This window comes from Falco cherrug, chromosome 9 (genome assembly GCF_023634085.1).
Source record: "Falco cherrug isolate bFalChe1 chromosome 9, bFalChe1.pri, whole genome shotgun sequence".
NCBI classification, from domain to species: Eukaryota; Metazoa; Chordata; class Aves; order Falconiformes; family Falconidae; genus Falco; species Falco cherrug.
In genome coordinates this window covers 5,148,228-5,163,927 of record NC_073705.1, presented here as the reverse complement: position 1 = coordinate 5,163,927, position 15,700 = coordinate 5,148,228, and the positions used below count along the sequence as shown (strand labels likewise).

At 45.7% G+C, this 15,700-nt stretch overlaps 1 protein-coding gene across 2 annotated transcripts in view; it reads left to right on the top strand.

Moving 5' to 3' along the window:
• The window catches only part of MVB12B (multivesicular body subunit 12B), a 68,911-nt gene that overhangs the window by 25,472 nt on the left and 27,739 nt on the right, over positions 1–15,700 (top strand). For both annotated transcript variants that reach the window (XM_055719881.1, XM_055719882.1), the window contains one exon: positions 9,899–9,996. In XM_055719881.1, coding sequence (XP_055575856.1) covers positions 9,899–9,996 — 98 coding nt within the window. The remainder of the gene's footprint in view (positions 1–9,898; positions 9,997–15,700) is intronic.

The following is a 15,700-nucleotide window of genomic DNA, read 5'->3' as shown; positions in this document are numbered from 1 at the left end:
GGCCTGAGCCATCATGGGCACCGGCAGGAGGAGGCACCAGTTTGCAGAGCCAGGTGGGGGGAGGATTGGGAGAGGGGTGGCCACTTCCCCAACGGCAGCATGCTGCTGGTGCGGGGCAGCTGCCCGCTCCTGTGTGTACAGCAGCAGGGAGAGCCAAAGCTGGCACAGACTGGCTGGATGGAAAGGACAGTTTTCTCCTGTTAGCAAGGCGAAGTGGCCAGGCTGGCCTTGGGCAGCGAGCATGGGTGAGCTGGAGCGCAGCAGCCTGCCATGGCCAGGGGGAGCCAGGCAAAAGGCTCCCTGGGTGCAGGTGGTCTGTGTCCAGCCAAGGAGTCTGAAATGCCCACCGTGGGCAAGCAAGGGACCAGGCTGCTGGTGCTGGAGGTGGGGCCCAGCTGGAAAGGGCAGTGAGTGCTCGTACATGCCCAGCTGGTGGGGGCCGCAGGTGGAGTGCGGGTCCCTGCAGCAGCCTCTAGCATGGCCACAGGGCCTGGTGCTGGTCTAGAGGCAGTGTCCCTCTGGATTTTGCCTGCAGGGGCTCTGCCCCAGCCCAGGAGTGATGCCTGGGGGTGGAGCAGTATGTGGGCCTCTCCCTGCTGCCTGCTTCCTCCCCGGGGGTCTGGGCTTTGGAGAGAGGGGCTGCACACCATGCAAGACCCTGGGGCCCCAGCAAAAGTCTGCTGTACTTGGAACTCCTGCCTGATCCGCATGGCTAATAAGCCACAGAAACAGCTCATTTGTGCTGCAGCTCACACCCCTCACAGCTGTGGGTCTGCAGTGTGGTTGGCAGCCATCCCTCCCTGCACACCCTCTCTGTGCTCTGAGCACAAGTCGGTCTGTGCCACCAAGTGCCCAGGTCTTGAAATACTGATCTAGCAGGAGTATTGCATCAGGGACATGCTGCTCTAGTTTTGATAAGCAGATAACAATTGTCCTACTTAAACCCCTGAAATAAGAGCAGGATGTGTAAATTTTCCTCCTGTGCTCCCAATTACCTTTTAAATAGTTAAGCTATCCCTCCTTAGGAAAGGGAAATTATTTGTTCCTGTTTCTCTGCTCCCAGTGGAGCTTAATGTTAAGGAATGTAAGAATTTCCTTTCTAGGCAGAGAAGTCTGATTTTTCAAATTGATTTATTAATGGTGTTTGAACTTTGTCGTGTAAGCTTGGAAAGTGATCAGTGTATGGCTTTCTGCTAGAAGCTGATGATGTGCAATAGGTGGTAGTTAATAAAGCACCAGCAAGCCTGTGTGATAGAGACCTAAACTCACTCTGGTGATGAGCCGGTCTTACTCTGTGCAGTGGGTTAATTGAAGGGAAGTGGGAAGCCTTTTACCTTCCATATTTTTGAAATAGCAACAATATTATTTAGAAACAACTATCTTAGTTTTTTAAGACATTTAAAATAGATTTTTATGGACAGTCTGTACAAGAGAAAGTTCCAGGGTTTCAGTGTTGTTCTCCTCTGGTGCAGAACAAAGCAAAGACTTCCAAAATCTGCAGTGGACCAGAGGCAGATGCTGCTGGTAGCCTGTTGGCCACCGTGCTTTCACAGAGGGGTAGCAGTCTACCTTAAAGTCCCTCATCTGAACCAAATGCTACCAAATGAGGAGTACTTTGGGATGGGCGTTTCTAGTTTGACTGAAAACTGCTCTGAGAGGTATTGCCAGTGGGATCTCTGATGGTCTGATCCTTTCTACAAAATGCTTCCTTCTTGATGGAGTTGTGTTTTCTAATCTGTTTCATCAAAACTGCTCTAAGTAAAACTACCTTCTGATTTACAACTAATAAAACATATTGTTTGGCTTGAATGCTCAAATAGCTTGTATTTTGAAATACAGTAAAATATTCCTAGTTTTTAAATTATGTACCCTACAAGAGGGCAAGGATGGTTCAAGGGCTCGGTTCACATCACAGTAGCTGTGGATAAAAAAAACCCAAAGAGATTGAAACACTTAAGTTGAAGCCTGGAGGAAGTGTTCCCATAGATCCTTTCTAGTGGGTATCGTAAGAAGCAAAATTTAAGGATGAAATGTCTGTGATGCGTGTACGCTGTGCAAATAGGAACATGATGGTTTGTTTGAGTGGGTAAGGGGTGCTGGCATACATTTAGCCAGAGTCTGTTTCCCATAAGGAATTTGCTATGAAACTGCATTGACCGTATGGCTTGCATCCAACTCAGCTGGATGAAGACGTGCAAAAATTGGTCACGGTCCAGTATGTTTTAGTGGTAGAAAATGATGATTAGGAAAAAATGTTTAAACAATATGAGTGGCTTCCAGGCACAAGAATCCCTTGCAGCAGCCGAGAGACAGTAACTGTAGTTAAAGTCTGATTGATTTAGCTGATTTTGAGGGCGCATTGAAAAATTTGGGGTGTGCTGTGAGTGAAGAGGCTTCGATCTCCTTAGAGTCATTTTTCTTTATAGAGCCCTGTTCCTGGTACAATAATATTCCTGCGGGCATGTTTTCTTTAGGGTGTAGGGTAGAGTCATTAAGTACAAACTGAAGGTATTAATTCAAAGAAGCTATTGACTCAGTTGTTAAATAAGCCCTGCAGAGGAATTAAGCTTTTTTTCCTTAAAACTTCTGTGTTGTCTGCTATTTAATATGATCTCTGCCACTGTTGATTTGTAATCTGTGCTTTCACCCTGAAGTGCATGTGGTTGTGTTCAGATATTTCCTTCTTTAAATCAATCACTTTTCACCATTTTCCAAAACGCTTCTTGAGGTTTATTGCTGTTAGTAAAGTGTATGGACTGTCATTATTTATTACTGGCAAAGTGCTGACAACGTGCTCTTCCCAAATGAGTCTTTATGTGGAATATTTGTTTAACAGGTTTTGCAGGGGAGGCGTTGCTGCTCCCTACGGGCTGGGCTGTGCCTGCAGCACCCGGGTGCTGCGGGGTCTCCCTGGGCGACAGCCCCCCTCCACCCCTGGCAAGGGGATCGCCCCGGAGAGATGCTTCTCATCGGACTGACGTGTGAGCCTGGGCTTTGTTGTGCTGATTAATTTCACAGAATTTAAAATCCTAACTGAGGAGGCTTACACCGTGTGTAATTTATCTTTTTGGAGTATTTCTGCTGTTTGGCAATTTTCCCCTACTGCTTCATTATCTGAAAACTCCTGACTCTGGAGAGCAGCTAGTGAAGGATGTGGAAGGCTGTGCTCTTCCCGCTGCAGCCTCCAGAGACACCGTGCTGCTCATCTAAGACAACCACTTCATAAGCACTTCATGCTTACAGTATGAGGTCTTAGTTCTTTGATGCAGTCCTCTGCCTATAACAATTTAATGGGCTACAGCTCAGACTTTCAAGCAGTGTAAATTAAACTTGTTGGGTTTTTTCTATTGTTTGGCAGCTGTTCTACCCTGGTTACTTAAGTCCTCTGTTCTAAATTAATCCCTGTATAGAGGAAGTTGCAAGAGCTTCATTCTGCATTAAGCTTTACATTTTGGGTTGCTGGTCTGCAGTATATCATGCTCCCTTGTTAGCATCATCAGGGTTTGTTCTGTTCAGCTGGTGATTGCTTTAGTTTTGACAGAACGGCGCAATATCATTTTCCCCTGCCTTCAAGGCGTGGTCATTTTGGGAGGGGGATGTGTGGAGGCATGCTGTATGTAGTGCATTGAGTATGCATGCTGCAGACAGGCCTTTTTCCATTTCTGCAGCTGGGAAAATTAAACGGGTAAATCTAAAAGTGGAAAGAATCACTCACTCCCTTTTTCATTCTCTCTTGCATTTGGGCTTTTATAAAATCTGAATCTGGCACCACCAGCTCTCATTGATTTTTGGGAAACAGGATATTTTAGTAGCTTGGAATGAGATGAAATGCTTGCAAAGCCCATATGTTGCTTGTTTTAGGGAAAGGGTCAGGAAGGTTTTAGAAAGTATTTAAATATTTGGTTTACACGATTGGAATAGATTGTCTGGAATGAAGTCCATTACCCGAGGTGATTCTTGCCTCAGTTTTGTTTTTCATTGCAGTTCTTTGGAGTATGAGGTAGGTGTTCTGGCATCGCAGTGCCTGAGCACAGTAAAAGTTAAGGACAGTGAATAAATACTGTAGATGGGATTCTGGACACTGCTGCAACCGGAGGTAACATAGCTATGGCATTGTCTGTAAGCTGCAGTTTGGAAGATGCATTCTGGTAGAGTGAGCACTTGCTGAGAGGTCCTCTGACATCTGTCAGTGAGATGCCAGCAGCCCATTTCTTCCCTCCACGGGCAAAGCTTTCAAGTTGGATTACATTTCTTGGGAGCTACAGCCTGATACTAAGTTCTTCTAGGTGTGTCTTCAGCTTTTACAGCTTGGAATTTAATTGTTCTGTCCTCAGTTTTTCATGAGACATGATCTTTGCGTAATCCATTGATAATGGAAGATATGATTCTTGTTATTTGAAGGTATTCCTACGAGACCGCAGTTTTTGCGGCACTGTTAAGTTTATTTAAGATAAATTGCAGTCATGACAGTAGTACATCAAAGGACAGGACAATTCCAGCTTGCAGCATGCAGTATGGTTTCTAATATATTTGATAATGTGGGGCGGTTCTTGAAAGTTTTGCCTGAATTCTCTACCATGCACATCCAGTCCAGTTGGAAAGCAAAAACTTAGTGTTGTTCTTCTGCTGTGCCTTGTTGATATTTTTATATGAATTATGAAGCATCCTTTGATATCTGGCATTTCCCCTTATGATACCCTGTTACTTTTTATGAGTACTTGCCCCCTAACTTCAAAAGCAGTTCATCACCTTCCTGCAGACAGTTATTAATAACTGCTTTGGAACTGTCGGGCATTCCTGGGCCTGTTTTATGCGAGTTTCTCTCCAAAAATGTTCAAAAAGTGGCCATAATGCACGCAGACCTCAAACTGCCTTTGTTAGCATGTGAAGGATCTCTCTCATCACGTGCTGCTGCTTTTGCTGTCGTATGTAGGCTTGTTCCATAGATTTAATGACTAAAAGAAAAACTGAAGAGAGTAATTAAATCTACCCTGTTCTGAACTGTGCTGTTGCAGTTGTTTCATTCTAAATTGCCTGGAAATTATTGTATGCTGGGGAAAGATATTTTTTGTATTTAACCCATGCTGGAGCAGCATGGTTTTGACTTTGATGTTGGAGAGAGTGGAGAGAGCGGGCTGGAGCCCTGACAGCTGGCCTCACTGGGGCAGGCATCTCTCCATCCTTCCATCCTTCCTAGCAGCACCAAATCCACTTTGTGGCTTTCATTCAGCGGGGAGGAAGAAAGCTACTTTTTGTGACAGTTCAAAAAGAAAATAATTGGCATGGGGATAGTTAATGCAAGTTGCCATTCCTTAACATTAGATATTCCACTAAAGTACTAATAATTACTGTTAATATGTTTCAGTGGAAACTTTCAGAGTAAACGAGCACTGGTTGAAGCAGTATTTAACGGCATGCTGCTGGCATGATAAGAATGCAAATAAGCGTTATTAGCCTAATGATTTTGCTGTCACCATGGCTGTGCAGCAGTAGTGTTGTGAATATGTCATGCAGTACCCGTGAATTTGGAAAGTGTGTCAAAACACAACTTCAATTAGTTTGCTCTAATTATGGCTCTAGAGAGTTCATAACTATATCACTCCTCATTAAAAGAGATTTTCTTATATGGATTAATACAGCACATAAAGGGATTTTTGAGCAATCTGAGGCATAGTGGTGTGGAGGGAGGAGATACCCACATTGTGGAGGGAGGTGCAGTGGGTCGGGAGCACTGCTGGGGTCCAGCTGCATCATGTGAGCTCCTGGTGCAGGGCAGGGGCTGGGAAACCTGCTGCACACAGGGTGTCCAGGACTGGGCAGCTGCATCAGGTCAGCCTTTGGGCAGCAGCTTTGGTATCCCTTGGCACATGAACCTGGTGGATGATCCTGGACAGGATCTTCAGTTGAAAAAAACAAAACAAAAAAACCCCAAACCAACAACAACAACAAAAACACAAAACCCCTAGTAGGAACTACATGTGATGCTAAAATAGAGATCTGGACTGAAAGCTTTGCTCTGATAAAGGTCGAGGAGCGTAGGCAGGTCAGAAGCCTGTGACAGTCTGGCATCTTCAAAGCATCCTTCCAGGATGCTAAATGTCCATGTACCTTTCCCAGGGTATTTGTAGTGACTTTTAAATACTGCGTTTTTGTATTGCCTGGGCATGTTCTTGCTTTGTAGAATGGGGAAGAGATTCTTGTGCTCACAGGTGAGCAGTTGGTGAAGGGTTAAAGTAGTAATTGTTTAAATCTTTTAGGCTTTCCTCCCAGTTCTGTGATAATTTGATGAAGAACTTCACCCTAATTAAATATTCAAATTAGGAATAAGTGTCAATATGGCTTCCCATTGCCTGGAATGATGATTAATTGTATTCAAAACTCTAGTGGCCGCTGTAATCTAAACGAAACCGTTGTTCTTGATTATTTGTGCAACACATTTACCATGTTTTTGTTTTAAAATTTAAACTAGTAATTGATTTGCCATATGCTGCAGAGCTGCACATACTTTCACGATATGTGTTTAGGAACTTGGGGACTTTGTAATTGGGATTTTCTTGCTTTTCAATGGCAGCCTCTTTTTTTGTCTTCTACAATGCAAAATGATTTGGCTTTCACAACACATAAGGAAAATACATTATGCAATCAACTTAGTAGGTATAAGTTATATTGATCCTGGCCAAAGTTTGCATTAATTTAAAATAAATTAGATCTTGTTTCCCGTTTTCCCATACAGTGTCATGCTTTTAGAAAAGGGAAGGGGGAAGGTGAGAGCTGATCTCCTTCTAGCAGTTACTGCCCTCCGTCTTGTGGTCTTGCAGATAAATGTTCTCCTTGGAGAGCCCTGGCTCTCCTCAACGCAGCTCGGTGGGAGTGATGAAATGCCCATTCATCCTATCTCAAAGATGGAAAGTGGCCACGGAGGGTAGGGCACGGGCCGTTGTTTCCAAACACCCTTCTAACAGCCTGCATCCAGGCTCCCCAGTATTGGCAGGCCAGGGTCAGCAGCGGCTGGAACTGGCCCTTTCACTCACAAGCCCCACGAGTGGCTGCAGCAGTGCCAGCTGCTGAGAGCAGGTCTGAAGGCGAGGGCATGCACCCTGATGCCTAGCCTTCATAATGCCTACCGCCACAAGGGAATTCCTCCGTGTGTCTTTTAATGTTGATAGACCTGAAGTGGAGAAGCAAATGGGATACCCTGTGGAGTTAGGCAGCGAGACCTGGATACATCACTTTCTGCCGCCATACTCACGCGTATGTGGTCAGAGTCCCTCTGACTCAGAGCGATTCATTTTAATTACACGCGTGGAGCATGCATGCCGCTTTAGCACCAGGTTTCATGAGCACCATATGCTGGCATGAGCTGCCAGGCATGCTGGTAGCGACTGGGGACTTGGTTCAGAAAATCTTTTGCATACTGAGAATTCGGAGCTTTACTGGAAAGCTGTTGTGTGCATTTGTGGCGCTGGTGGCTCCTTTGTGGTGCTTAGGCAGTGCCCACCAAGAGCCAGCTGTGGGACTGTCTGTGCAGTCCTCTGGCTCATCACCTCCCTTGCAGACTGTGGCGGTCCGGCCGGCTTGGTGTGGAGAGCTGTGGAAAAGGGCTGGCCGGAGGTAGGAGGGTCAGCCTCTCTTGCGGCAGAAGCTGGTAGAAACTTTAAAAATACTTTAAAATACTTTAAAAGAAAAAACTTTAAAATACTTTTAAAAAAAAAACTTTAAAAATGGGCCTTTCAAGGAGATCTGCTTTGTTTACTTCCAAAACAATTCCTGCTGTTCTGTTTGGGATGAAGAAAGTGGTTCCCTGTACAAGCAAGAGAAATTCAAAGTCTTTGTTAGCTGTTTTGGTGCCTTGGAAAGTATTTTTGGATACTACTATTAAAAAACAAATGAAAAGCGTGTAATGCCTACAGGCAGTGGTCTTCTGTTTTAAAGTGTGTTCATGACAAACCTGCCTCTGCTCGCAAAGAGTCTCATATGGATTGTGTTTTAAACAGCAAACTGCTAGCCAAATTCGAAAATATTTTCACACCATCTTTTTTTGGTTAGAAATATCTTTGGGAAGCACAAGCAAACTCAATTTGATGTTTGCCTTTTCTTATTTTATCCGTGCTGTTCACCATCAGCTGCATCAAGGGCTAAAAATACGTAGTTCTTCACAAAATGTGCCCTGTTCTTAAAGGCAGATAATTTCCAGATGATTTGTCCAATAGATAAAACCTGCTAGCTAAGAACATGGATTTGTTGCTTTGCTGGAGGATACGCAGGGCCCTTTCTCACAGGTATGCCGTTTGTGAGAGGAGGCAAAGGCCACCTTGTTTTTCTGGCAGGAGGGCAATGTCAAGGGTCTTGCCATGTCTAGTAGCTCTTGCTCGTGTGAAATGGTAGCTGCTGCCTCTACCTCATGCTGTGCTAAGCCTCTCCATGAAGAGGGAGCATCTTCATTACACATGGCAATGCAGTCCAGAAGATTAATAGTAACATTTTATAAAAATTGTCACAGATCTGGGATCAGCATTAGAAAAATACAGATTTGAATTAAAAGGGAAAAGCCTGAATCTCTCATCAAAGCATAAAAATCTGTGGGCTATCGATAACAATTACCAGCAAAAGGTCTTTTCTCATGGCAGACTTCTTGGTGGAGCTCCATGGCTGGCCTGGTGGCCACACTGGCCATATCGGGTGGGCAGCGTGGTGGCAGAGGCAGAGCAGCCTTGCCTGTGCTCTCCCAAGCCCCAGCACTCCGGTGCCCAGCAGTGTTCTGGGGCTGTGTCCTGCTTGGACGGGGGAGCGGGCATTGGCTGTGTGTACCCTGCCCGAAGGGCTGTTGGGTCCATCCTCAGTGCCGTGGGCTGGTCCAGAGCAGCTCCAGGCGCTTAATGTGCAGCCCCTCTCCAGTCCTAGGGCCTGATGAGGGTAGGGCTTGCTGGGTGTCGCATCCTGCCCTCCCACACCGTGTATTCCCAGGAAGGTCGCCTACCTCATCTTCTAGCCTGTGTCCAGGCTTGCCATGTTCTGGGTTTTCCTTTTAATAAGCTCTGAGTGACTGAAAGTAGTTTCAACTTTGCTTCCATGATCTCTGTTTTTTCCTATTTATAGGAAAGTTTAAGGGAAGATGTAAAAATATCTCTGTGCTGCAGGAATGCTGGGCAGAGCATGGTTGGGAGGGAGGGTGTCGCGCACTGCTGCAGCTAGAGAGGTGACGAGTGAAGTTTGGCTTCCCTTTTCTCCGGGGCTGGTGCAGGAAGCTCAGCATGTGTGTCACCCCCTGCCTCAGGGACCATGGGAGTGCGCAGCAGGCTCTGGGTAGGTTTGGAGCAGGCCTTAGTCATCAAGAGAGTTTCAAAGATCTTATTTATGAATGTACTCGGAAGTTTTTGGCATGGATTAATCCAAAGTACTTGCTGTTAGCGCTTTCTGCCTTGAAGGAAATGCAGTTGAGTCCCGCAGAGTGTGCAGGCATGCTGTCCATGCCTTATGTTGACGCTTGTGTTTGCAAAGGGGGGGACTGCGCTTGCCAGCCACCGCGCAAGCTGTCCCCGGGTGCTGGCTCGCAAGGAGCTGCTAGAGGGTGGCTGGCTGCCTCTGTAGTGCTTTGGCTGTTGGTTGGGTCTGCGTTTCAGCAGGGTGGAGGGGGCTTGCACCAGGGTGTAGAGTCTTTGCTCGCAGCTGGACTAAGGAGTAGGTAAAGCAGCTGAACCACCCTTGGTTGTAATGGCTGAATCGCCACCTCAGCCTCCCCCTGGTGTTTGGGGCCTGCTCCAGCTTTTGTAAGCAATGTTAAAATTTCTGTTTGCAGCTTAACCTGACTGGAGTCATCAGCCAAGAGCAAGCTGACGGCAGCAGCAGCATCTTGTGCTCTGTAGTAACATCCTCTCCATTTCCCATCTCTCTTCCTTAGGCATATCTCGCTGACACTCCCTGCTAGCTTTCGTGGGAAGAGTCACAGCACTCGCCTGGACTTGGAGCACCAGCACTCAAATTTGTATGCCATATCAGGTAAGCTGGCGCACGCAATGGTTTTCTGCTCTTCTGTGTAATCAGACGTGTAACCAAGTAAAGCAACCCTGCTTCTGCAGACAGCCAGGTGTGCAGTACCCATGAAATGTACATCCAGCTTTTCGTTAGTGCTATTTAAGTGTCAAGAGCAGAAGGGGTGCAGAGAGACCCCAGAAAATGCCCAGGCACATGTGTTACTGGAAGCAAACGTTATTGATCTCTGGGGAGATCACAGCCCTTGGGGAGGGATGATGCTGCCCGTGGAGGTGCTAGATGAGAGCTCTGATGGAAAGCAACACTGACACAAACATTGCTCCTCATCTTTTTCATGATCTTCACAGGTGAGTCATAAGAGATGACATCTCTGCCCGTTTCACAGGAAGCTTTGTCTTGCCTGGCAAGGATGAGTTTCATATGCACTAATCTTTGCTACATTCAACATACACATTAAAAACAGATGAGATCTTTACTCTTTCCCATTTGTATTTCGTGAATACTGGCACTGCATAGATTTCTTTACTGAGTATTAAGGCAAATTTGAAATTAGATGTTAGGATATGGAGGGGGGGTGTCTGTGTTATTTGTAAGAAGTGTGTGCTTGCACACACAGGCTTGGTGACTCTCACTGCAGCTTTCTCTCTGTTCACCATTCCAGGCTGGTATACAAGTGCTGGAGCTAGTGATAGTTTCCAGATGTCAATGTGGAAAGAACCCACCAATGAATATTTTAGCTGGTTTTTATTTTTAACTAGTACTGGTATGCAGGGAAAATGTGTATTTAAAAAGTGTTGGAGGGTCAAGTCCATACCTGTACCTACATGGGTGAGGGAACTTGCTACTGTGCTTCAGGACCATGCAGTGGGTTTGGTTTGGAACTGGGGTTCCTGTGAGCTGTCCCCAACAGCTCTGCTCTTCTGGAGTGCCTTTAAGTATTTGTTTTCTTGGAGGAGTGGTGAACTAAAAAGGAACGTAGCCTCGTTCTCAGGGCCCAGGAAGAAATGCCTCTCGGAGTGAGAGGCAGGGATGCCTTAGAGTTGTATCTCATGGAGTCTGTCATTCCTGGATGTGCCAAGAGCTGAGTGGTCTGGAAGCTATTTGTGAACACCAGCAAAAGGACTTCTGGTTCTGCAAACTAAAGAAAAATGTTAGGCACAGCTGTGGCACAACAGTGTGTTTCACCTGCTTCTCCTGTTAGGGGGCTAGCTCATATTCTGTGCTTCAGCTGAGTAGTGCTGGGGTGGAAGAGAGTTTTCCTTAGGATTATTTTTTTTGGAGTAATATTACAGCTGAACAAATATTGTGATAGGCACAGTAGAGTCACACTTAGCCACAGTTTTCTTTTTGTTATGTCCTTTTGCAAGGGGAGAAAAATATTGCCTTTAAACCTGATTCTGTCAAAACCTAATGGAAGTACAGTCCCTTCATCTGGCTGAAGGAGATTTTTCAGGACAGCTTGGAAACACAGAAAAAGCAGCAGTGGATTCGGTGGGCTGTACAATATGTACTGCTTGTGCATAATCAGGGAAGAGAAGATGGCAAAAATGTGCCATTCACAGGTTCTTGCTGTTAATAATGAGTGACACTTCTAACATGGGAACATGGCATTAATTCATGTACCATAATCAAAGGGTTATTTAAAAGGTAATCTCTGACTGAAACTGCAGCTTCGGGTTCCTAAATAGATGGAATATAACAATTGCATAATTCTTGTCAGTACTCGTTTTTCTTGTTACTCTCCTGCCCTAATAGATTTAGAAATGTAAGGGAAGGCGTGTTCTTGTGGCCACATGAGAGATAGTCCTGCATGGACGACAGAAGGCTGTGCTTTCTCTCCTGAGGAAGCATCGAATGCACAAACAGCAAGGCAGCAACTCTGCATGAATGTTACTGAGAACAGCCCGGCTCTAGGACTTCCCATGGACTGCCTCTGCTTGCAGTGCAGCCTGGGAAGGTGACCTGTTTTGCAAAGAACCCAAATACTTAACCAGATAGTTATAAGCAAAGCACAAAATAGGCCTGCAAAACTGGGCATGGCATTAGTCCTCCGTGTTTGTGTGAGCACGTTTCAGTCGAAGTATGTAACTTCTCCCCCCGCAACTTCACATTCTCTTCCAGACACGTTGTTATACAAGTTGTGCATACGTGTGCGGTAATGGCTATTGCAGCTGTGAATCATTTCTGAAGAAAGGGTCTTGTCATAGGAAACATCCTGTGCATTGGCAGGGATCTTCATGCGTAACTCCCGACCAGGGCTGCCTTTTCAGCAGCTGTGATGAGGTGCTGTGACAGTTCCCTTCGTCATTGCCGAGGTAGATTAGCCCCCAGACACACTGTGGAAACCATTGCGAAGTTTCCTGTTACGCTGGTGTAGTTTGCAGCCAGTCCGTTTTATCTGCACTGCAATGCAAGTGCCTTGCTGCAGTGCCATGGCAACGGGAAATTTATTAACGCACTTCCACTGTCGTCCCTAATTGCTCTGCTGGGATGTTGTGGGGTCCCGGCTGCGGTGTGCTGTGGGGCCCGTGGCGCCAGGGGAGGTGTGGGCATGGGGAAGATGTGCAGACCGTGGTGGCGAGTGGCAGGCGAGGTGACCTGGTGCCCTGGCAGGTGCCCTGGGGGCTGCAGGACTGCTCTGTGGTGCTGCCAGCCGGCCGCGCGTGGCCAAGCCTGCGGGCTCCCTCTCTTGGCTCTCAGCAAAATGGAAGGATCCCCGGTGCTGGCACAGGGAAACAAAAGCCATTAACGTATGGTCTCTTACTTTCCAATTTTGGTATCGCCTCGGTCTGAGTTCTTGTGGTGGGGACAGGATGAGCTATTTAGGGAGGGAGGGGGCTGTAAAGGAGGGTGAAATAAAGAGCTGCAGCATGGTCTTGGTTCTCTGTAGACACCCACGATTTTCTCAGCAGTCGGTGAAAACAACACTTCCAACTGGGGTTCAGTCTATTTATGGAAGGTGAAATGAATTTTGGCTGTCAAGCTTACTCTGTATCTCAAAATACATTTTGGCAGAAATTGCCATATCCCGCCTGGAACTGTCCTGTTGCTCCTTGGGGTGTGCAGTGCAGTTATCATCACAAAGCTGGAGTCAAGGGAAAAATTATCTTGAAAGTAGTAATTACAGTTTTAAAACCAAGCTTTTGTCACTTTCAGTCTTCGCAATGAGGCATCGGGTGACCAGAAAGTTAGGGAGACTGCTCTCTGCACAGTAAACTAATGAATCAGTCTTTGACAGGGTGCGTATAGGAGACTATGGCCCAGACCTCGCAGCGGCAGCATGCCATGTGTCACAGGGCGGCTGGCTGCGGGCATTGTCCTCCATGCTGGGCAGACTCCCTGGTCCCATCCCATGGCTTGTGCCTGAGACCAGCGGGCAGAATTACTTCTAAGTTGATCTGCAAAAGGTCTCTGGGCACTGCTGGGAGTGTGGTGCTGAGGAGCTGACAGGTTTAATATGCATGTTCGAACGGGCAGCTGCTGGAAGAAGAATGCCTTGCTCCAGACAGACCTGTCGACAGACACTGCTCAGTATTTCACAGCGTAGTCTTTCTTCATGGCCTTCAGCTTAATTAAGATGTTGTTGTGACTACATACTGCCTTCATTTCAGACTTCAGCATCTTCTGGCTGCATATTGCTTTGGCTTATCAGAGCTACAAGGACAGTGAGGGAGAGAGGGAGCTCTCTCAGGCAGCCACAGATAATAATGTACAGGGGAAATTCCTGAATGAAGTGAAAAATTATTTATAATAATGGTACTCAAATAGAAGGGAAATAAGTCACTCTAAGGGTATATAAATTTTTACGATAGTGTATAAACAGCCATAGCTTGCCTTGTCTCCCATCTATCCCTGCAGAGAATGAGGGCAACATCTAGCATAAAGAAAAATATAATAAGAAAACGAAGAAATGAATGGGAAGAGCTGGAGGATTGATCACTCGGTGTATTTGTATATCCTGATGTAAAAGGTGCTGCTGACAGGTGGCCAGGTTTCTTCTGTATAAAACCATGTGTGTGCTGTCAGGGCGATGTGAGCAGCCTTGTTTCGATTGATGAATTGCCTGCTTTCTTGATTAAACCTTCCGTCACTTAAGAAACAAAAAGCCTGTGTTTGGATGGCAGAGTGGGACATGTCAAAAAAATCTGTCTGCTTTACCTTTGTGCAGATGTTGGGCACAGACTGTAACATGTATTATTAAAATGAATGTGGCATTTACTGTACATTATTTCTTTCCTGGGAGAAAGGACCTGTAAATTATATGCTAATAATAAGTTTTAACCCTTTCAGAAACCAAGAGATTTAGGAGTGCAAATATTCCTGCAGGCCTCGCTAATTGGATGGGTTCTGATACCACTGTAGCTCTCTGAAGTTAATAAACAGTGTGTTTCAGACCAGTATGCCGATGCCTCTTGGGGATATTGTCTCCCATAAGTTTTCTGCTGTGTAAGTGCCACTGAAACGTAAACCTTTCGAATTACAAAATCTTCCATTGAAAGCCCCCTTCAAATTCTGATTACAGGCGAAAGCTGTCTCCTGCCTGGGGACGAGGCCGGCAGGGAGAGGTTGCACAGCCAGCCATGCACGACCTCCGCTGCGGGGGGGACCCTGCTCTGCTGTGGAAGCTGGCAGAGCCTCCCCACACCGGCTCTAACCTTTGATTTCACTTTCAGAATCACTTCAACCTGCCAGTTTGAGACGTACTCAACCGACTAGTCTCAGGAAAAGGATTAGGGATGGAAAAAAGGCTTAACACACCTTGCAGAGCACATTCTGATGGGGCTGTGCAGAAGTATCTGATAGACTCTGTGCAATGTGATTTCCATCTTGACAGTCTGAGAACATGTTGCGTTGGAAACTGATAACCGAGTTTGCCAAATGAGATTCTTACAGCCTCAGCTGTGGTTTCTGGGAACTCATGAGCTGGTCCAAGCTGTGTACTTCCCCATAGTGCGAGTTTTCTTGGCTAAAGTGACATGGTCAAAGTCACTGCTGGCTTTGGTGTGTGACCCTGCACACTGCTAAGCAGGGTTGTCTTTTTTTTTTTTTTTTGCCCCAAAATTTTACTGTAGCCATCTTTGGCATCACGTTGTAGATAGACATGTTTGTTGGTTGTAGCACACAAATTTATGTAATTTGAATATAGGAGTCAATAGTCATACCTCCTCATGACCTGTTCTCAGCCCTGTCAGAATGTGTGCACAAAGTAGCTAAAGCATCTTTGTATCAATTTTATGTGTGAAACAAGGGTATGGACTTCCAGGTACTGCTACAGCTGTCATCACGTAGCCAGAAACTTAACTTCAGTCATAGAAAGCTAACTTCAGTTATATAAACCGATCTCCAAGGATTTTTGTTCTAGCAGAAACCTGGAGATAAACAAAATGATCAGTTACCCTTGGATAGGACTGAGCTTCATTTTTTTGATGCTTAAATATGGAAGCTGTGCTGGAAAAGCAACAGAGCAAAAGCAGAACATACGTTAAATTGTTTATTGATAGTATTTTCAAATAATACTTGCCAGCTGTCAGCCCAAAAACAATTAAAACATTTGTGTGAGTACTTAAAGAAATAGTTGATGTTAGCCTGACATACCATTCTGTCATCCATAAGTTCAGTATCTCATAGTACCGTTAAATTGTGTTGATCTATAGAAATAAAACAGGATCCAGAAGCACGTATTATTTGTGCTGTATAAATGTTAACTCAG